Source organism: Taurulus bubalis (genome assembly GCF_910589615.1).
Source record: "Taurulus bubalis genome assembly, chromosome: 14".
NCBI lineage: Eukaryota > Metazoa > Chordata > Actinopteri > Perciformes > Cottidae > Taurulus > Taurulus bubalis.
In genome coordinates, this window is record NC_136602.1 from 9,085,343 (window position 1) to 9,108,751 (window position 23,409).

General features: G+C 39.3%; 1 protein-coding gene across 1 annotated transcript in view; it reads right to left on the bottom strand.

Moving 5' to 3' along the window:
* The window catches only part of rgs7a (regulator of G protein signaling 7a), a 49,783-nt gene continuing 26,374 nt past the window's right edge, over nucleotides 1–23,409 (bottom strand). The window contains exons 2-16 of the mRNA XM_079229332.1: nucleotides 20,174–20,270; nucleotides 17,014–17,064; nucleotides 8,783–8,889; nucleotides 7,562–7,613; nucleotides 6,596–6,660; nucleotides 6,177–6,253; nucleotides 5,865–5,946; nucleotides 4,831–4,905; nucleotides 4,569–4,667; nucleotides 4,210–4,271; nucleotides 3,690–3,800; nucleotides 3,448–3,573; nucleotides 1,384–1,570; nucleotides 1,114–1,203; nucleotides 1–38 (exon numbers count right to left, since the gene is read on the bottom strand). Coding sequence (XP_079085458.1) covers nucleotides 18–38; nucleotides 1,114–1,203; nucleotides 1,384–1,570; nucleotides 3,448–3,573; nucleotides 3,690–3,800; nucleotides 4,210–4,271; nucleotides 4,569–4,667; nucleotides 4,831–4,905; nucleotides 5,865–5,946; nucleotides 6,177–6,253; nucleotides 6,596–6,660; nucleotides 7,562–7,613; nucleotides 8,783–8,889; nucleotides 17,014–17,064; nucleotides 20,174–20,270 — 1,302 coding nt within the window. The 3' untranslated portion in view covers nucleotides 1–17. The remainder of the gene's footprint in view (nucleotides 39–1,113; nucleotides 1,204–1,383; nucleotides 1,571–3,447; nucleotides 3,574–3,689; nucleotides 3,801–4,209; nucleotides 4,272–4,568; nucleotides 4,668–4,830; nucleotides 4,906–5,864; nucleotides 5,947–6,176; nucleotides 6,254–6,595; nucleotides 6,661–7,561; nucleotides 7,614–8,782; nucleotides 8,890–17,013; nucleotides 17,065–20,173; nucleotides 20,271–23,409) is intronic.

A 23,409-nucleotide genomic window follows, 5' to 3' on the forward strand; every position in this document is an offset into this window, starting at 1 on the left:
CCTGTAAGCAAATGCCTTCAGAATAAATTCTTACTTTTCTGTGGGGACAAAACAAGAATACGTTAAGTGATACAAATGTACTGTGCAGAGGATTCAGGGTTCCATGTCGTCACCTTCCTAAATTAATGGCTGATTGTGTTGCCTAAATCATCTCCTCATGATGCTCGCTACCTCTGGTAAAATCGCCTACATCCCCAGTTGAACAGATCATGCGATTGTACCCTTGTACTATAATGGCCTATTTCAAGAGTGTGACTATAGGCCGTTTTATTTTGCTTAAGTAAAAAAAAAAAAAAGAGAAATTACATGGGCCATTATTTTAGGAAGGTGAGGATGTAAAAACTATTATGTAGAAAATAAGAGTATGCATACTCCATCATTATTAAGCTATTCAAAAATAGCTAAGTAGTGCATTAACATGGTATTGTATCAAAAAACCTAGCTGTCATAAAAAAATATTCTTGTAGCAGTGTAAGTATAGGAGGCATGAGACAGAGCACATTAAATACAAGTGTGCAATTCAGAATTATTCATCCTATTATGACCACATCTCTGGTATCCATAATGGTATCTTTAAACCCAACCGGAGTCCTGATCAGCATCTCTACCCTCCACACCTGCAGCAGACTGTTCCTATGTTGTATTCACTCTATCTGATCCTCATTGGTATTGCTGGCAGGCAGGTGCCATTTTGTTTGACTTGTTCTTTGGTTTTACCTGGTTTGCTCCTTTAAGCAACTCTACCACATACATCGCTGTATTGAGGAATTATATATCCACATCAGACACAGATACATTATTTGTAGTAGACATGTACTTGATCCTGCATGAAGCGGAATTATTGGTACACACATATATATATATATATATATATATATATATATATATATATATATATATATATATATATATATATATATATATTTACATGTGTGATACCACAAATGGGCTAAAAGTGAGATTCAACAGACATTGAAACGGCATGAGAGTGGATGCTAGGAAGACAGCTTTCAGCATCACTGAAGAATCAGTATAGACCTGCATGTAGTTCTTTACATCTTATATTTCAAACTAGGTTTTTCATCCAATGTTTTGAGTCATGTGTTTTTTCACCTTCTTCTTCGCCTGTAATAACTCCTGGTAGGCACTGGAGCGGATGAATCGGCTGTAGGAATCACTCTTCATCAACTTGTAGATGTGTTCCTGTTGTAGAAACACATGATGTGAAAACAAGTTACCGAGACACAGATGCAGGAGCACATTGTGCTGAACTGAATTTGATCAAATTTAATATTTCATTCATATATTCATAAACTGCAACATAACCGAACATGAACAGAAATTAACGATGGATGGGATTTAGCGTGTTGGTATCATTTGAACCTGTGCATCCTCAAAGGCGTAGCGTCCAGGATCTTTGACGTTCTGGGTGGTTTTGCCGTAGCTCTTAGAGTCCACGTTGATGGCACTGGGTGCTCCGGGGGCCAGAAACTCCTGCCAGATCTCCTGAACCCGGGTTGGAACTTCTCTGATGGGACGCTTCTTTAGTTCCTGGACCGCCAGCCAGAACCTGCAGATCAAAGGTAAACAATGCAGGAGCTCCGACCACAGGTTGGAAGTAATAGTAAACCATGGAAATCAGTTTTTATTCATGCATTTTATATAATAATTAAATATTTCCTTTTCCATTTTTATTTCCAATCAATGTCATCTTGTCAACACAGAGTTGAGAATGCTTGGTGAGAATTAGAAGTTAGAAAATGAATTAGAAGTACCTGCAAAAGGAAATGTTTCAGTGTTTTCCTTATGTATATTGAACCATAAGCATAATTTAACCAGATGCAATGATATTAATCAATTGCTGCATCTCTCTACTGCATTTTATTTCTTAAACTACACTGCAACCTTTATTCTATTTTTTGCTTTTTGACAGTTTTTCCATGCTTTAATGAATATTCCTAATTGTTTTTAAATCTTGTTTTCTTCTGCATTATGTTTTGATGCTTTTAATGGTTTTATGTGAAGCACTTTGAATCGCCTTGCTGTTGAAATGTACTATACAAATAAATACAAATAAACAAATAAACTTGCTCAACAGAGAGGGGTTTAATGGTGGATAGCATCATGCAGCAAGTACAATTTTGGGGTTTAAAGTGTTGATATGTCCATTAATAGCAGCATATTTCTTGTTAGTAATACATCCGTTCAATTATAGAAGAGTTAAAATGATGCTCAACAGACTGAGATATTAAATTACAATTCAATTAAACTGACCGCATTATGAGCTTTGGGCAGAAACAATACAGGCATGTACCATCAGAGGGAGCAGGGGAGCTATGCTGCACAGTGGTTTGCTCTATTCATAGTAAGCTGGCTGCATGCATCTTTGATACTCTGCAGTATTCCTGTTACCATGAATAAACCAATTAACATAGCATTTCTTCTCACCTGTGTTATTCTAGACACAGCTACTGTGGTGCGTTCCCTTTTCAAACGCTGCACCAGCCAGCTCTCTCTGCTTTGATTTCACAATTTCACTGTAGGTTACCTCTTATACATGAAAAGACCCCAGTAATAACAATGACGATTGTTAGCTTCCCACAATTATGTGTACAAACAGTAAAAACCCATTCAAGTGAATAGTATTGATCATGTCTGTTACCAGCAGAGGCCCACAGAAAACCAATGTTCAGTTATTCCATTCTAACCATATGGACTTGAGCGCTATGTGTTTGTGTGAGTGTTTGTGTGCGTGTGACTTTGTGTGTGAGTGTGACTGTGTGTGTGTGTGTGTTTGTGTGTGTGTGTGTGTGTGTGTGTGTGTGTGTGTGTGTGTGTAGGGCAGTGTGTGTGTTAAATCCTCCACAGTCTCTAACGTGTACATGTATGTGTGTGTGCTCTTTTTAATCACGGTTTGGCGTCAAATATCTGTTCACACAGTCACCCTGTGGAGACACATGTGGGAACAAAAATCCGTTCCCATAAAAGTTAACCGTTAATTTTCGGCTTAAGACTTGGTTTGTGGTCGAGGGTACAATTTGCAAAGGTTCAGGCAGCTGTGTGGGTTGTGATTCAGCATGCGGCAGCTACGGGCGAAGGCACAGACCGTGATTCCAATTACAAAAAACATGACTGGATCCTGCTACAAGCTGTATTAACAGACAGCGCTCTTAAGTATATTATTTAGGCACTTCAACTGAGTGCTATCTACTTTGTGCTATTTTATACTTTATTCATTCATTTGCACACTGTGGAGTAAAATAGAGAAATATTTTATATCAAATCAGCTGAGAAACAACATGCTTTTGTATTTGGGTGTGAGTCCCTCTCTAATTATGCATGTGATTATAATTAATATTCATGAAGTCAAAAATATTGATTGAAGCTTTAAGGTTAGGTCAAGCCTCCAGGGGATTGTTTTCATGAGTGTGTTGTGTTGCTGCCTACCTGAGATTCTCTGAGCTGAACTCAGACTCCAGGAACTTGAGGAACTGCTCTCTTCCCACTGGATCCTTGAGAACCTCATCGATGCCGAAAGCCCACCTCTTTACCCTCTGCTGGCCTGGCTCCTTACTGAAGAAGGACACGCCAAAAGGCAACAGGTCTTTCACAGATGATGCATGTGTGCGAGAATACACACCTAAATACATCAACTAATCGGTATCAGATTCATCTGGACGTGCACCCACCTGGCTTCAAGCTCCCAGAGTGTGGTGTCATCTGAGATCCAGGGGTTTGATGGATCTGGAGGCGTGAGGAAGGGGTCGTATTCAATGTACTGCTCTGTGTAGGCCAGCAAACTGTTTTAGAGGAAAACAGCGAAAGCATATGAATGACAGCAATTTGTATTAGTGGACATTTGCCATTTATTATCTAGTTATCACATCTGGGGAAATTATGCTCCATGATCATACCTTCCTGGGAGTGAATATGAATGAGGTGTCTATTTGTAATTCTTTAATTAAAGGAAGCAGTGAAGTGAATTCCTCATTCTTACTGAATGCAGATCTCTTTTCACTGAAGGAAATGACTAATCCACACTTTGTGTACCACCCGGTATCTGGAATCGTCCAATGAAGGCATTGTTTGGGCCCCGATCACTCTCCAAGGTCATCGGAGCTCTCAGTTCAATGGTGTGTTAGGCCGTTTAAAGGCTCAATAAACAGATCGATGGTTAAACTGAATAAAGACACAAATACCATCGCTCACCTCTCCGCCACTTTGGACATTTTCAGTCGATGCCTGTCTAATTGCAATTGCCAAAAGGAGATCTGAAACCACAGCAGGGAACAATTAGCATGCATCCATCTCCATGAAGTTACAATACATTGTTGGTTTGCACGTATATTTAAACAACAACTGCATGATATTTTTACTAGTTAACTTTTTCGTGTGCAGTTCAAACATACTCTTTAGTTATGTACATATCCCGTTTTTATAACAAAAAATATTGTAACTAGAGTTAAGGATGAAAAACAAGAACTACAGTTGCAATTTGAGTGCTAGCCTTGACTTCAAATGTTTAAAGCTCCTGTTTTTAGGAGGAGAGCGCCACCGGCAGGTCTAACCTGTTCCTGCAGTTCTTCTTCTGTCGGCTGCTTGGCCTCTGGGGCTGGAGTGTGGGTCGGGCTGTGGGTACGGATATCATTCTGCAGCCCGTACACAGACTGAGATGACAAAAAACACATAAAAATGAAATATAACTATCAGTAATAGTAGCCGTGTAACGAGTGACAACCACACAAGGAACAATAAGTCTGCTCATGTGTTACAACGTTATCAACCCTGACCTCAACAGAAAGGTCTATCAGTGGGATAGATGGGCCGTACCTTTCTGGTTTTGTGGGGGTTTTTCATTCTGGACGACTTCTTTATGTCGACTTCTGTTGTGTTCACACATCCAGGCTGTGAGACGAGTGAAGAGAAAATCACACTATTCTGTTAATTCACCTTAAATTGAATTATTACAGCTTCAGCTGTTTTGTGCTTTGCCCTCGAGCATGACGCCACAAATGGTGAAGGTACAACTTTGCCACCATGACGTAAGTTTCAGGTAATACAATCCAATATGCTTAGCAGGGCTGTAAAGTGATTCCTCAGAAGTCTCCAGGACAATGTGTTGGATGCTGGTTAATTAAACATGAAATGTGCCAATTCTAGCAAAACAAGCAAACCAGCGGGAACTAGTGTGTGCTAATTCCGCCTGATTGAACAAGTGGTCTAATCTAGGTCTCTTTTGCATGACAGAACGAAGTAGCTTGACAGCGTCACTGTGAAATTTGAATTAATATTGATTATGTTGCTTCGAGGATGCATAAATTGAACTTATTTTCCAATTAAGCATGGAGCAGCGGCTTTTCAGAGAAATACAGCCGAGGAGACTCTGTAACCTCAGGGGGGGAAATAAATGTTAATGCCAAGCAAGTGTGTATGAACAAGGTAAAGAGCAGCAGTGAAGCTGATGTGTTGTGACAGTTATTGATGTGGCATTTCATGAGTATGGCAGAGGAATAGACGACGGAGGATTTACAGTGTGTTCACCTCTTTTCTCTATTCATGTTCAGCTCATGTATAAATAACATGAACTCCGTAACCTTTTTTCAAACCAATATTACTTTGTCGCACAGCTTGATGCAGGTGAGATGTGTTGAATGGATTAAGATAACCCAGAGGGCGTACATGATATATTATATCTACAGCATGCCATTTTGATTCTGTGTGTGTGGTGTGATTAATCAGAGTGAACTTGTTTTTTTCAATACTGTTCTCTTTTGCAGAAACATTTCAGATAATATTGATAGGGTCTGCAATTATATCGGCAACAGCAAAGGTGGTATGACGACGACATCTGCAATTTCACTCACCACTGGTCTGTGCACATCCCAGAACGCTCTTTCCTGACTGTCGAGAATTTTCCTCTCAATTTTGTCTCTTTTCTTATCCACTCTGAAGGAACAAAAAGGGAGTTCAGAACTGTTTTTCCAGAGCATGCATGTAGCTTATTCCAACACACATATGAATCATTCAGTCCATCACATGTGTAATGTGCAACTCATCTGTGAAGTTGTGTGCTGGTGATTACAGGGAAGTTGTCGTAAACCATTCAATTCAATCATGTCAGAATGAGGGTGTAAGAGGACTCACTCAATGCATGTGTGGTTCTTATAGAAACCTACTTCGCTTGTGCTTCTGCTTGCATAAAAATGAACTCCCATTTCCTGGCGAAAGCTCTCTGTAGCCTTGCTAAGCTCTCCTGCAAGTGAAACAAAGAACAATCGAGGGGGGAAAAAAGGCTTTTGAGGGATATGGACTGATTATGTTTACTGTGCATGATGTGTACAGTGCACGGCTGGATACCATCTTTATTGATCCCTGCTCACGTACAAAAGAAAAAACCCTGAGTACAACTAACCCGGTGATTCATTTAATAGCTTTGGTGAAAGGAAAGTTACAAATGATGCAGTGGCACACAGTAAAAAACAAATGTTCTGAGTGTCAGTATGAACAAAACGGCAAGAGATAAAGTCTGAGAGCTGAATGCAGAACAGATATGTGAAGACGGGAACGCTGGCATTAAAAGACCTCTCTCACTTACCGCTTCATAGTCTGCAAGCTCCAGACGTGCTTTATTTTGCATTGTTCTTTTGCAGAGGTAAACAGCTGGGAGACGGAGAGAGACAGAGAGATGGGTGATACGTGGAGAACGGGAACTCAGCTTTTAACAGCCTTAAGTGGCCTCGCGTTTACTCATTTAATCCTCTCAACTGCACATTTAAACTGGCCTGCAAATCACAAAGGTCATCGGCTGTGCATGGTGTCTTAGCGCCTGTGTGTGTGTGTGCCTGACTTTTGATGTCTTCCTGTACTATCGTCATCCCTTCATCCCTTTGTTAACTGACCATTATGTGGAAGCTTCACTACGCCATTACGCTGTTTTCATTAAGGCGCATCATTCATGTGAATCCGTTGCTACATCTGAGACACTCTAACTTCCCCTAACACTCACGGGATTAATCCCACAGCGAGCATTAGCCCTTTTTCCTCTCCCACAACTCAAACGACAAATGAAAGACCTGCAAAGCTGCGGCCATGCGCTCAAACCCTTTTTGGCATTATGAAATGTTTATCTCCACTGGTCTGTAAACAATGAGGAGCTCGTCCCTGTATCAGTATTAAAACCTTCAGCCAACTGTGCACAACAAGCGCACGCATACAGACACATCCCTGGTTTCCTTCACTGTAATCAGTCTGTATCAGTCAGAGAGTATGAATAGAAATGTGATAGGAAACACATAGTATTATATGCCAACTGCACTATAGCTGATTCTAGCTGTGGGCCAAGCATAACAAAACAAAATGTGATTTAATGCTTCTTCCTATCATTTTCATACTGCAGTTGCATCATTTGTGTTTTGTCATTTGACTTTTTGGTAACACCAGCAGTAATACAAATATCTGCTGGACAAATGCACTCCACAAAGCAGTGTGCATCATTTGACTCTCTTCAGTGCTGCACAATGCACAACGCAGGTATTAGCCTATAACAGAGCAGCTCTCTCACCATAGTCTGTGTTTTCTGGTTCCCAGCAGTTTGATGGCCAAAAGTATGGCGTCTGAAGGGAAAAACAGATCATTATGAAACCTTACATCTTTGACAGCATACAGCTAACCTCATGGTGCGTCGAGTCAAAGTGTGCACCGCCATGCGAGGTGGGCACACAGTCACAGCCCTGCATCTGTCACAATAAAGTATTTTGTAGAATAATGGGCTCGGCATAACGTCTAAAGCACATAAGCTCCTTTCAGCGAGCACGGAGAGCCGACACCGGCATGAATCCTAACCCTCCTCGGTGGCACTGTATGGACTGGACTGGCATCAGATGAAAACCGATTACCCATAAAGCAGAGAGCGAAGTAAAGCCCGCTCCCAGCACAAACCGCCTGAGGCCTTTATTTACATTGGTTAGTTCTGAGCTGCACACTTGGGGGCTGCTAAATCAGTAAAAGTGTCAATCCCACGATTAACATTCAGAGTGATGTGTTTTTTTTTCTTTCTTTACCCATGAACCTTTAAGAATTACGATGTACAGCAACTCCTAATCACCGTTTTGACGGCAGCATATTACACACAGGCACTTTAAAAGATTTATCCTGACTTCAGCTATCAGAGTTGGACATTTGTCATGTGTAAAGTGAGTTTTGTACTTTACCGCGAGGAAGGAGCTTTGGAATGTCAATACATATTTATATTTTATAATATCTCCTCCAGGAGATTATGTAATGGTAATGTGTGTGCATCATTATATCTGTCCATCAGCCTAATATATTTTGTGCTCATTAATGATTGTATGCTCAATGACCTCTTGTGGTTGCAATTATTCACACTTTTTGAAAACATATTTTATTGACGCCATATTTTATTGACTGTTGGTCCGAGAGCTAGTTAGCATCTGGTGGGCAGTTGAGTTATGCGGTGTATGGCTAACAGGGTTTATACAGCTAACAGAACTAAACACACACGTAGCGTTCTCTATGAAAGATACATGGAACAAATAACCGGGCGGCACATCACATCACTCTGGACTCTATAAATGAAATCCTAAAAACTGTCTTTTCATAACATGAACATAAGCAAACATATTCTCTATAGTTTATATGATGAGATAACACGTGCACAAAATTATCCTATTTGAAGCATTTCCTCTTCTTGGGGTCATTTTTAAACATTGCCATTACTTTCAACACAAAAAAAGAATCAGAATATTACTATTATTATTCTTACCTGAAACCTATAGAAAGTGCCATCATCTTTGAGCGTGAGGACGTGGTCTGAGATGGGGAAGAAGTAACCATGTGCAGCCATCAGAGTTCCTAGGTGAAGAGCTTCCACTGGGAGAAAACACAGAAATAAAGTCCATTTACAACTTGATGTACTCTTGTTCTTTGTGGCAGTTTTCCCAGCAATAGTGTACACACACATACAACTGTACTTTCATTTACTGTACATAAACACACACCTATCCATCTAGTAAGCGACAACACTCAACTGGCAGATATCATGCATGGCTATTCTGTGCTCTGAGGGAACATTTCATGAAGAAAAACCTCTCAGAAAGGTGTCTTTGTGCTCGGATAAGCCAACCGGCTACTGCCTTAAATTTAAGAAACTGATATAAGAGTGGTATCAATCTCATCAACTAACTCTCCCCCAGAAAACAAATATGCATGATTTCCAACAAGTCAAACCTGAGTTATGAGGCTCTACTTTTAATTGATCTATCATCTTTAAACGCTGTTCCTTCAGTTTATCTTGAGGCATTGAAAGATCATTTGAAGAAGATTTTCTGATTATCCCGCAATCAATAGTTACTGATCCTGAGCCGGAATGCTGTATTTTTGGGTCACACAAGCAAATGAACTTTACTCAGCCTTCATCCCGAGGTAGAAATTACAATTAAATTGTTGACAAACTGATCAGAATAAACACCAGGACCATAATCAGGAGCTGCTGCTCTACCAATAATAATCTGGTAATAAACCTTAGTTATATAAGGAAATAAAAGCAGAAAAGGCAGATAAAATGGGAAAAAGACCAAAGGACTGAGCACAGAGGAAGTAGAGTCAATAAGAACTGTTAAATAGGAATAAAAACACTATAATAAGGTCTGATATTGCTTTGACAAACTCCACAGCAGGAAGTCCCGCTGATTAGCCCACCATCAGCCGGAGAGGCGGAACTCATCAGACAAATCACCTGGTGTTGTGCTTGGTTGGAGTGAAAACCTGCTTCCCTCCGGCGCTCCACAGCACATGATTGACTCTCCCAGGTATAAAAACCATCAGATAATGAAAACATGTAATCATCATCAGCTATGTGTCTCGTCTGCCACCAGTCACTCCCTGCTGTGTTCAACCTGTAACCCCTTCGTGGCGTCACCATCTATTATTCATGTTTCGTATAATGTGTCAACAATTTCCGAGGTAACTGGCCTTCTTTGTGGTAATTATGAACAGTATAGGAAACAGTTTGTGTACATGTTGATTCATATAACAATGTTGTCTATTTATGCCTTGATTATTGGATGTTTGGTGTAAAGCCCCCGGGAGTCTGGCAGTAAACTGATCTTAACACACTAATAGGCTAACAGATATACAAGTTGAAATGCTTGGCATAGTCTAAATAGGCAGAGTTATGAATGATTTAACAGGAGCTTACTGTATATATCTGTAAAATGGTCACATCTCTGCTCTCTTGCTCTCTAAAATATACACACACTTCCATACATCCACACGCACTGGGTGTATATGTGTGTGAGATGAATATAGATTGTCTTTTCCCTTAGCACCGAGGTGACTGTGACAGCTTTGAGAGGTCAGGATGCTGATGTGAATGCATGTGTGTGTGTGTGTGTGTGTGTGTGTGTGTGTGTGTATTAATAAATTATGACTCATAAGTTATTTAAACCTGTTTACTTATAAACACACCCCTTCTTCCTTGTGCACTGCACAATCCACTGCACTATTTCTTACAGCAATACTATCTGAATATATATATATATATATATATATATATATATATATATATATATATAATTTATTAGATTTTGGTGTGTTATTAAGTCAGAAGAAAATAGATTATTCTTTGTCAAAGAGCTATAGGGACTCAGCTTGTGTATGTCATCTGCCTCTGTCCACTAAATACATGGATTATTCAAGAAGACAGACATTTACAAGCAAACAACCGCTCACCCATATATCATTTTACTTATTATCCATTCAGAATTTGTATTTTATGGATTGTTTGTCGGATGAAAGTCAGCAAAGTATGGAAAAGGACAGGGAAGTTGGAGCTTTCTGTCTCCCATTCTTCAACCATGATGATCTGCTCTCATGTTGTGTGCTACCTGTTTGCTTAGTCTCTGCTTCTGTTAAAGTGAAGCTGAGGGGGTTTTCTGATGCCACCTGAGGAACGAATGTTGAACGTCATCCCCACAGGCATTAACTGATTTCTCTAAATCCCCAAAACAATCCTGACACTGCATTGCCTGCTGTTATTTCAAATTTAGGAAATCATCCAGCACACGTTAAAATGCAGATACATGAAATTCTATCAAGCTGAGCCGCATGTTCTAATTTAGAATCCATTTCTTTCAGCGCAAAGAAAGCAGTAAAAATAAAAAAGCCGTATCCCACATTTGAAGTCGCATCCGTTACAGAGTAAAAACAAAAGTCCCAGGGGAGAAGAAGCGGAGAGGTGACACCCCGGAAATGATCGGTACTTGGGCGTGGCCAAGTCAAGCACAATCAAAGGAAGGATCACAATGGGGTGCGGTTCATTAGCCTGATTGTACTTCGGCATGTACTGTCTGAATTAATGGCTGAGATAATGCATCATCATAAAATATCCATGACCTGAACAGTAGGTACGATGCTGTTAATCCCTCAAATAATTATTTGAGGTCAAATAATAATGATAATAATAAGGCGGAGTGGACTGGGTATACTGGGACAGACATTAGAGCTGAATATTATGCTTTGAGGATGTTTTCTGTGAGGCTAGACTGAGAAAGGCAGTTGCACATTTATAATTGATAATCAGTTGCACACGGCCTCTGTTGGTTTGGACAAAGGGGTCTTGTTGCTGATGTTGTAGATATAGATTGATATCTTGAATCTATTTTATTCTTTAATTCAACTGTCGTGGGCTCAAAAGTCTGAATGTGCTAAATCAGACTAATGTGATTACAGGTTCTCCGTGGGATAAATTCAAGATCCACCAATATTGTTTTTTGTGTTGCTTAAGAGTCTATAAAGATGAATTACTGGTAGCATGGGAGCTTCTGACTCCCACTTAACATACAGCAGGGTTTTCTATCCGCTTTATAGCTGACTAAACCTTGGACTAGAATTAGTCAAGTTGTCAAGACAGGCCAGCCTCAAAGTCTGAGGGGAAAACACCCTTTGATTTCATCATATTACCAGCTCTGTGCCAGACACCCAGTATTTTGGAGCCCTGCCAAGTGGAGTGTGGGAGTATTCTTCCAGCTGAGGGTTATCTAAATACAACAGAAGGGATTCTGTTTTTGTAGTCAAATTTTGATTATTATTGTTTGCACTATACACTATGCACCTTTGTTGTGTTTAGATGATGAAAAATCATTACGTAATGCATTAAGTACTTTTCAGTTCCTGTCACATTTTTTCAACAGGGAAAATGTTTTGTTTCTAGTTACTTTGTAGGTTCTGATTTTACAATAAAAAAAAAAAACATGAACATAAACATATGAAGTACACTGACATTTTTAAGATTTAACCAGCGATTCCCAACAATTATAGCTTGTGACCCCTTTCAAAAAACTGTTAGTCAGATGTCTATGAGGGAAAATAGATGGCTCCATTAAACAAATTGTTTTGTTTTCAAATAAAAAGCAAAGATTGAAGTCCAAAATGTCAGAATGTGGATCAGTACTGTGTTTTTGTTTCTAGGCATTCTACCAAGTTAATCATTTCACAACGCCTCTGATGTATATTGTATTCCATAGGGCTCACTTTAAAGGAGTATTTTTAGATTTCTGTATTGGTACTTTTACGTAAGCCAAAGATTTGAATACTTTTTCCAACACTGGTTTTAATCAGCTAAGGGGGATATAGAGGGTTCATAAATGTGCAACTGAATGATTAAGGAGGTCGGTGAAAGAATACTGCAACTATTTATAAATCCATGCTTTTCTTTTTCAGGAAGTTATAATATTTTATATGCCAGGGTAACAGTGTACAGAAGAATGGTCTGACGGAAAAAATAGAGTGGCTCTCGAGTGATGAGGAGGAGGTTTAAAGAATATTGGAGGAGAAATCCAGGACCATCGTGCAGAACAGAATGTGCCCTCGCTGACGTCCTGCCAAAAGAGATCATTTTCGATTCCCTGAGTGGATTAGGTGCTCTTTCATATGCAATTCCCCCTCTTAATAACACACCAGGTACACACTCAACGAAAGCTTTTTTGTTGATGGTGGGGTGACTATTTTATTCATCTAGTGTTTTTTCGTCATTTCAAGTCTTTTGATTGTTAGGATTTGACAACTAAATTCCCGATAGGGATCAAAAGTATTATATGCTAAGCTACTATTATGCATGTATGTATATATATGTATGACTTCTTTCTTTTTTTTACTGCGATGACATTTTAATAGTATTAGCGTCCCAGTGAAACTAAATTTAGAGCCGTATTTTACAGTGAAACTGAATATTTGAACTGTGTCCAGTTACAAGAGGGATTCAAATCAAATCCTTTGCATTTGTTTGGACCACTAATACGTGGTCGTTGCTGAGAGTTTAGGGCAATACGAAGCTACCTGGCGGCAAACTCCGGTTGTGAAGATTGAAGCCAATGTGGAAGTGCTTTAAACCTGCATTCTTTCTAGTGGCCAGCAGGAGGCAACTCCTCTGATTGCAAAAAGAGGTCAGATTGTCTTTAAAAAAAATAGTCGATTTATTATGTTTAGTAAACATTGTAAACACAAATGTATGTCTCAACAGCTAGTTTCAAGTCCTCTTCAATACAGCATGGTGTTCATTTAGCAATGTATGGTCCTGTTTGGTGAAAAATAGATGATAAAGCAGGGTACGCTTCAGGGCCTGGCTACCTTGTGATTGACAGGTTGCTACTACGGTGTTATCCGGTCACCTGTCCCTCGTTATTATTACATTATTATTTCATTCAGCTGACGCTTTTATTCAAAGCAACTTACATTTGTCTCTATACACCGTAGACACAGCAACGGGGAGCAATTTGGGGTTAATTGTCTTGCTCAAGGACACATCGACATGGACTAGTGATTAAAGTCAGGAATGCTAACCACTGAGCCACAGTCATCCGTTATCACCGGTATTTAGTCTTTGTGCTCTTTTTTCTTTTTGCCAGTTCGTCATTGCTCTTCAAATCTTATGTCCAGCCATTGTTCTGAGTGTTTAGTTCTTCCCAGTGTTTAACCTTTTGGTTGTTTTTTGGATTTAGTTTCCTGCTTCTCAACGCTCATCCTTTTAATTTCATCAATAAATAATCAAGCTCTTCCTGCTACCTCCTCATTAGCTTTAAGTGATGTAAACAGGAAGTGTAACATTCAGTCAGTTAGCTGTCGGCTCCACTGAGTCCAGTTTATTTGGCTTTATATTTACATTTTGGTGAATATTCACCCTGGAGAGTCATGCTGAATTAGCAGTTCCTGCTTGCTCTGGAACCACAGCTGTGTAGGGGACAATTAACTGGATTACTAAACCTCAGCAATTTTTTTATATTGAGTTGTGAGACCAGATCTTGATTAGGTCTTTTTTTTTACATTTTTAAAATCTAAATTGGATTTATGGACGTTTATCAGTGATGCTTCAGGGATGCTCATATCACTAGAAAGAGTAAATCACACAGGTTTCAATTAAATGTGTTAAAAACCTCTCTGTTCGCTTAAGGTTGTCGATCATGTCAAACTGTGGCTCCTCATTCACATTTAGCCTTTCGATGTTTCTGATCCTGTCACACATTCCACCTCATCTTAGATTGTTTTCATCCCACATTAGCCTGCTTTTGGGTTCCAGTGTGCCCCGGTACTAGTAACTTACAGATCCCTTCATGAGCTGTCTAATGTGCCCGATAATGCACAATATTGAAACAAGTTTAGGCCGTACTTAACGTGGTAAGCACTTAATTACAATAGTTCCCATGCCAGATAAACCAATTGGCTTTAGAAATACAATGAAACATAAAGATTTGTAATGGCCTGAATTGTAATGATAGTATCATGGCTAAAATGTCCCAAAAGAAAATTTAACATTTTGAGAGAATCTTTAGACACAGGAATGTGCATATGCTAATCAAATAGAATTGGAGACTAAAAAGATTGCAAAATATCTAGATAATGAGTTCATCTGGAGTGCGTCAGTATATTATCCAGCGCATTTATTCAGAAAAGAAGAAGAAAACCTCCCATCCCCAGTTTACTTTGATATATAACCTAATCTTCCTTTATATAATAAAATGCTGCTATTGTGCTGTGAGCCAAATTAATTGCATTTCACTTTGCTGTGTCTGTCAGCCCCGCCAGGAGTTTGTCTGTGCTGAAGTCGCTTAGTTTTGCACAACACTCTGTTCACCGCCGCAGGGCAATTGACAGCTTGTTTCGTGGCCGTTTGCAAAATAAAATGCACTGATTTAATTAAAAAGGAAGAACAAAAAGTGTTAAAGGACAGAGAACATCTGCTTGTTCACACCTGTTTTCAGACCCTTTAGAAAATGTCAGTCTCTGACCATTATGATCTGGAATAGTATTTGGAAGAGCATTTTCCCAATTGCGGGTTACACAAAATGTGACAGAATGAATGTACATTTGCTCGAGGGAATGACAGTGAACAGTGCGACAAAAATGAACATTTGTCAAGTCCGAGCACATTAAACAGAAGTGATTTGACAGACGTTCTTGTTTTTCATGCTACTTTTGTTTTTGTTTTGGCATATCAGAGATGCAGCACAAATTATGGATCAGTGCTGTCTGAGGCATGGGGAAAAGCATATTCTCTCAGGCAAATTTAAATGACTGAAACTGTGATTTTACTTGAACAAGTTTCTCGACGTAAAGACAAAAAGAAAACTAAAGCACAGGAACAATCTGAAAGGTTTAACTGCTGTCAAACAATGCAGAGATGTTGTATAATGATCCAACTGCTTCCTTGTACCCTTAAAAACCACACACATAAATAAGTGCATGTCTTTCTGACCTTTCTGATACAAATGCACAATTGTCAAATGCAGGAAAAGACAGGCATAGCCTTGCATACAAATGTCACAACACAGAGAGTTGATGAGTCAGCTGAGTATCACACTAGCTGAACTATGAATACTGAGGCACACACACACTGGAGCAGACAAACGCTGATATGTACACCCACACACAAACACTCCAATATCCAAATAAACACACCTACACTACATGCACAAACATTTAAAACAATTATAAAAGTGTGTTCCTCATTGTTAGCGATATTTCTTCATCACCATATTTAATACAAGCCATTTTAATTGTTCACAATCTGCCCACTTTTGAGTCATTCTGTGTGCAATGAGAGACTCAACCAATGACCTGTCAAGGAACTTCCTGTCAAACTCTAGTTTATCACACTAGAATAAAATAAGAATAATGAGAAAGACAAATGCAGAACTGTGAACTTATGTGTATGTATACACACACACACACACACACACACACACACACACACACACACACACACACACACACACACACACACACACACACACACACATACACACACACACACAAAACATTGGTTCAAATGGTTCCACAAAGGCATGTATTTGCACTGAGAAAAAAACATGAAGCTTTGGATTATACAGCATAAACACCTGTAACAATGCTATTTCCACAATTTAGTCTGAAGATCAACCTTAATAGATAATTATATGTAAATGGAGGATGTGTGTGGGATGTAAACAGGAAGTATAATATTGCTATAGAGTCAGCTATGGACTACAACTTTTTGTACTACATTTTGGCAAACTGTAATCATTAAAAGTATGCTAAATTAAATTAAGCTAAATTAGCTATGAGCAGTTCCTTTTTTAAATGTATCCATGGAGGTTAAAATGGATTAATTTGAAAAAAACATTAATTCTCTGGCAAGTTCTGGAGTAGTCTGTAAAGAGTGTATTTTTTCTGTGATTTATGCACGTTAATTAAAATGGATTTAAGGAGATAATTATATCATCAAAATGTGTAACACAAAAACTATCTTACGTCAGTTATGACAACTAGAAAGAAAGATTTCATGCAAATTGTGTTAGTTGTGTGTGCTAAGGGTTTTAAAGTAATTGCCTTCATGGGATTGTCTGTCACATCAATAACTGCAACTCAGAAGCCAAACTACAATACCGATTTTGTGTTTTGCACCTGTCCCTTTCACCCCATGCAGTATCTCCACCCTCTGCAGCTCAGCATCTTCCCTTTTACCTTGATCTTCAAGGTCCAGATTCTTGATCATCCACTGAACAATTTCAGAACCTGAAATGAGAGAAAGCACATAAATATGAATCACTGATATCTAATATATTCTGTGTGCTGAAATACTTTTTTTTCATCTAGATGCAAATGAAAGGGAAAACAATGACTCTCTTAACCCTATCCACCTCCCCTCATCATCACAGTGCATACCAATTCCTCTCGGCTTGCACCATGTGGGTGGGTAATAGGTCGTCCATTACCAAATTTTCTTTTCTGACACCCTCTCCAAGCCAACTCTCTTTGGATGTAGTCCATTAATATAAATGACCAGTGAGTTATAATGGTACAATGAAGCAGCCATTGTGTGCACTAACTACACAGTCTGTCTGACTTAGCCACAGCACGGACATTGCAGTTGCAATTGTTTCATTTAATAAGGTAATGTATCACAGCGGACATTTGCAACTGTCACAAACTAAAATTAAGACGTTAACTGAGTGGAATAAGGTCTGAAAAGAGGAGAGAAGAAAAGCCGGTATGTAAATTATACCCGTTGTGAAGACAAGATACTATGTGTATTTGTTTTTTAGCAAAAGTCTGGGGATTACTTGTATGCTATTGCCATTTTTCATGGCTTGAACATCAAACCTTTTATATACGGTGGATGTCATTTTGCAATTCATCTTCTCCATTTGAGAATGCAACTGAATTGTTTTCACATCTCAGAAAAACAGAACAGCATCCTCTGCCCCCTGGGCATTTTCACACATAATCACAACATGTAACTTTGGCACTTTGGCAAAATATATATTTTCCAAGCTATTATTACTGTCCGTCATTCTGACGGGTGAAGGTTTGTTGAGGAGACGAGAGCCACAGAAGGCAGGAAAAAAGGTGTGAAAATGGAGACATGAGGGAATTCAGGCTGTGAGACAGTCAGCCCTGCGGCTGTCTCTCCGTCCATCGAGCTATCTTCCTGTCGCTGTTTTTGTCTTCATGGCACCCCGTTGCTTTTCCGCGTCCCCATAACCAGATGAGATTTTCCATAGATTAACATCATTAATACAACCCCATGTTCACACTATCAAAGTTGACCCACTTTCTAAGAGAGAGCTTAAATGAGATGTGTATGGTAATCCTCTAACAAGGCTGTTCTCCGATTTGATTAATATCGTGCCCATAGATTGGGCTGTGCACATAGTTTGTGGGTGTGTGGGTTTGTGCGGCTGCCAGCATGTGTGTGTATCAGAATGTGCCAATAATATAAAGATATAAATGATACCAAGCATGGCTAATATTATATATTTGCTGCAACAAAAAGTAACAGCATACAGCCAAGGGCATCATGCACAGCTCAACATCAACATATTAAGTAGAGATGATGTACAGAAAGAATGAAAGAATGAAACATTATATTTAGAGGTTGTAAAAATCCTAGTAGAACCATATGAGTTACAAATAAAGACTATACACAGAGAAAATGTGTGAAATGCTAGAATATAAATATGCTATTGGACTCAAAGGAGATACACTCACATTGTACGGACACAAACATGTACCTATAGAAGTCCAAGAATATATAATTCATACTCCATACAATGGGAAATATTGTGAAATACAAGCTCACCCAGTTTTTGCACCTGTGTGATTCAAAGTTTTAAGTTCTTAAAATACATCTTTATAATTTTGGTCGCCAGTAAAATAAGGAAAAATAGCCACATTTGCCACAGTTATTATGAAAAACAAAGTATGGGATCTAGGTAGATGCACACTGTCTGTTAGCGATGCAGTCATTTGAGAGCAAGTGCTGTTATTCAAACAGGTGAATGAATTGGCACGTCGAAAATGTGTTTTTTATCCAGAATTAAGGCTGCAAAAAGTGGTGCAGAGGAAAAACACAATGGAGAAACCTTGGTTACATCCGTGGCTGTTGCTCTTTCCAGCTGGTCCGGGTTCTCCAGTGAACATGGATTAAGTGGCCCGTGTTCACAGACTTTGTCTTTGTTGCAGCCCCAGAAACTGCCAGAGGAAGAGTGCTTTGCGGGAAGTAGCATGACGTCTGAGTATTACACTCTCTCACTCCACAGTGATGCATTCTTGATAGACGCAAGCATCTTTACTAAAACTATACTAAAATAATAGTGTTTTTAGACATAAAGCTGAAGTGTAACTATAGCATTAGGGCTAGGTGCAAAGCAAACAAATAAGTAATCTTATTGCTTTCTTGTCATGTTTCCACTGACAAAGCCATACTTGATTGTATAATATCCGACAAAAAGACCTGAGCGGATGTTACTTGGCCAGATGTAAAATAGTTAATCAATATAGCCTCTCACTGTTTTAAACATAGATAAACCCTGTGTAGAAGGCTTGGCATGAAAAGGGAAACCAACAACAGAACAAGAACTGTGCATCGGCTGCCCTTTATTTGCACAAAAGCATTCGTTATTGTTTCACTGACGTCACTGAAGCTAAAGTTAGCTATTTCAATGTATCTGTGTCTATATGTTGCTGCTCACTGCCAACCATCCAACCTCATCGCAGCCTCCCATTTCAAAAAAGGGCCTTAGCGTGGCTCTGAGTTAGCAGTAAGGGGGACCGGTGAGGGTTCTGGCATTTGTTGGTGCCCCGACACGCTATTATGCAAAAAGGAGATTTTTTGCACAATGTTCAGGAACCAGCACTTATAGGAACATCGTACATTATTGGATTATTTATAAATCCTTAATATTTAACAAGATTTTGATGCCGTTGCATTGTAAAGCTCTAAACTCTTATAAGCCGATATAAGCTTTTAATTTGATTGCGTAATACTGTTGGTTTAATACTATACGTTGATATTTCTGTATATAGTGCATGGCAGCGATGATGGCCTCACTCCTCTAAGTTTTTGAATGTAGTGTTTTACTTGAATAATCTCTTATGGGTTATCACTACAGCATGGATTCTTATGTGTTGGGTTGCACAATCCAATATGATCCTCTTGACATTCTGGCACTGCTGGTGTGAAATGTAAAACGGACAACTCTCTCTAAATACTTTCAGTGTTTTGTTTGGCCAGAAATGAGTACTAGTCAGGTACTTAGTGGGTGGGAGCGAATTGGACAAGAGGAAGAGGAGAGGAGACAGTAGAAGAGTGTACAGAAAAGCAGAGAGATAAAAGCCTTACCTGAAAAAACACTGGGGATCTTGGTTAGAAAACTTTTCACTGTTCGGATGGGGATGCCATTTTTCTCATCCTGCATGCGTGCTATTACTTCCTCCATCTGGACAACACAGAGACAGTGGGGGAGAAGAGGAGGAAGGAGTGAGCGAGGTTTCATCAACTTGCATTAGTGAGTGAAGGTTGTGTGTGTGATGAAGACAGAAAGCAATGCACAAATACAAACAGGTTCTTGTGTGGTTCAACCATGTTTCCAGAGTGGGAGAGGAGGAAGTAGGTGACTAACAATCACTGCTGTCAGATTTCTTCCTCTGCTTTGACGAATCTCTCTCAAACTTGTGTCATTTGTCACATAAAACATCCAGTAAGCCGCTCTTATTGAATTCTGCCACAGCTATTGAATTTCAAAAGTCTAGCAATGGAATTTCTTGTTATGCTCCATCACAGTACATTCATACACATCCAAACTTCACATCGCAGAGAGGAAACATCCATAAAGCCACTCAAAAGACATTCAGGACACGAATGTGCTGTGTCCAAATTTGAACCAAAAGCTGCACCGAGGAACCACATGCACTGCCAAATAGACACACATGAAAACACACAAACATTTGCACACGCCGCTGAGACAGAAATGCACTGAGAGTTGTCTCAAGGGCTTGGCATGGCAACAGAAGGCAGCCTCGTTTCCAAGAAAACACAGAAGGGAGCAAAGCAGAGGGTGAAGCATGGCCCTGATGCATCAGTCGGATCGGAGGCCAAGAGAGCTCCCCGAACTACCTCCATGGTGTAAAAATATATACATGGAAAATATGTACACAGAGTTCAACGGCCTGGCAACACACTCATATGCAACACACTCATATGTGCTACGCAAACAGACAACATGTGTTGCTTCATATCCCTCCACCTGTAAAGGATTTTCTGTTCTGAGAAATATTCATTGAGGATGGTCAGTTTCTGCCAAGGTTTCGTCTATTCACAGACAATCACCACAACCAGCTTTATGAGGGCATGAATTGTGATTTTGGTTTATTTCAGTAACGCACTTTACATTTAAAACCTCACAACAACGATAGGTGAAAATATGTCCAGTAAGAAGACTATTCTAGCAATGATCTAAAAAGAGCACAGCATATTTTTTCCAATAACAATAACCCTTGTCTATAAAAAAGAGAATCATAAAGTTATGCCCAAATTACAGTTGGCATGCTTGACAATGGTGGACAAGCTGCCAAGATTTATTTTGAACATGGCGATAAAAATAAAGTATCCTAAGCTTGATTTATGGTTGCTGAAGTTTAATTACAACACATTTGATATGTGACTCCTTTCTTTACACAACTTGTACAAAGGTGATAAAGTAGACCGTGAATAAGAGAAATGAGTTTGCAGGTTATTACAATTACTCGACATCGAAGAGGAAAGAGTACTACATTTTGTTGGGACAATCAAATATTACAATGAGTCATACTTTATTCAGTAGTATTAGTACATTTCACTGAGGCTTTTATCCCAAGTGACTTACATTTTGCTCTATATCCCCCATAGACACAGCAATGGGGAGCAATTTGGGGTTAAGTGTCTTGCTCAGGGACACATCGACATAAAGCGAAGCCGGGGCTCTAACCACCGAGCCTCTGATTGAGAGACGGCCATGCTAACCACTGAGCCACAGTAGTGGTAGTTTGTGCAGTTTGCCTACTGGATTATAAATAGCACTCTATAGTATCTATCTAGTATACATAGATGTGATATTGTGTGCTGTGTATTGATGTTTGAAATTGTCTTTTTGATTTGAAACGACTCCTTTTTTATCTGATGACATCGAGCATATAATCCATTGTGCTTAGTGTGTGGTGTCTGTATGTTGTGGCTGTGCTCTGCACTGAAGCGTGATGTTTTTCTCACAAATCCAACTTCATGGATCATCCCCCTTAATTTAGTTTCCTCTCCATCTTCCAATGACATACACACAACTTATCCGTGGAGCTCATCTGGGAAAGGTAACACAATTGGTTCTACTTGGTACAAATGTGTTTTGTGTGGAGGAAAATGATTTCCTGTGGTCATATATGTAAATCTGTGTCTACTTGGGTTTGGCAGTTCATGAGCTAGTACTGCACATTATGTTATAATGAAAGCTTGTAGCTAGTCAAATAGCCTGGAGCTACAAACCATCCCAGTTTGGGATTGGAGCTTAATTGACAATGATGGAGCACAGGCAAATACTCCAACTAAAGAGCTGCTGGAAGACGATCGGAGGCCCAGCAAGACTGAGAGAGGGAGAAACGAAAAGAGAAATACAAGTACGTTATTCAGACTATTTCAACCTGTTCCCTTAATCTTTTTTTCGCCCACGTCCTGCATGAGGCAGGTCAGTAGATCTGCCTCGACAAAATATTTCCTTGGAGGTTCAGCACTGTGATTCAGGTGGGCGCTTATGGTGCTATAAAATTAGAGTTCTGAAAACAAGTTAATTTTCTTACGCAATTGCAAGACCTTAGTGGAAAAATCAATCCTAATTGCGTCTGGCTATATCCTCCTTGGATTTCAGCTTCCATTTTGTTGTTATTTGGTGGATTTTTCTTCTTCTCACACACATCTGATGTCTGTATTGTTCCCCACTGATACCAATGTCACACCAATGTTATACCAATGTCTTCACCGGTGGGAGTCTTAATGGACCCCTATGCACTCCCACCAGCCACAAAGATATTTCTTTAATAAGGGGCACTGCTGAAATCATAGACGTTCACTACTTTGTTAAAAGTCGTTCTGGGAAATGTAAGAAGTCACTGAGTGAATTAATGCGAGACAAGACGGGTTGAAGGAAAAAGGGTGAATATTTAAAAGAAGCTTTCAATATTTGATCACAACACAATGAAAGCTGTTGAAGTTTAGAACATCTTGACATCTAACAGTTGAAGTATCAGAGGGTGAGGTTTTTTCTTTGATGCTTCTCAACCAACACTAGTTAAAGTTAGAGGATAAGGTGTGAATTAAAAAATACATATGTGATTTAAATTCTAGTAAGAAACTCAACCAGGTCAAAATCAACCCATATATACTATAAATACATCATTATATAATTCAGGCGTTTAAAGCTATAGCACCTAAAGCTGACGCACAGAAAAACAAAAATTAATCAAATTCAAGTGGCCTCCTTTTCATGTGTCGCATGCATCAATCCTTTTGTTGTTTTCAAACATATCTCTCTCATTGAATTCTCATTGTGTTCA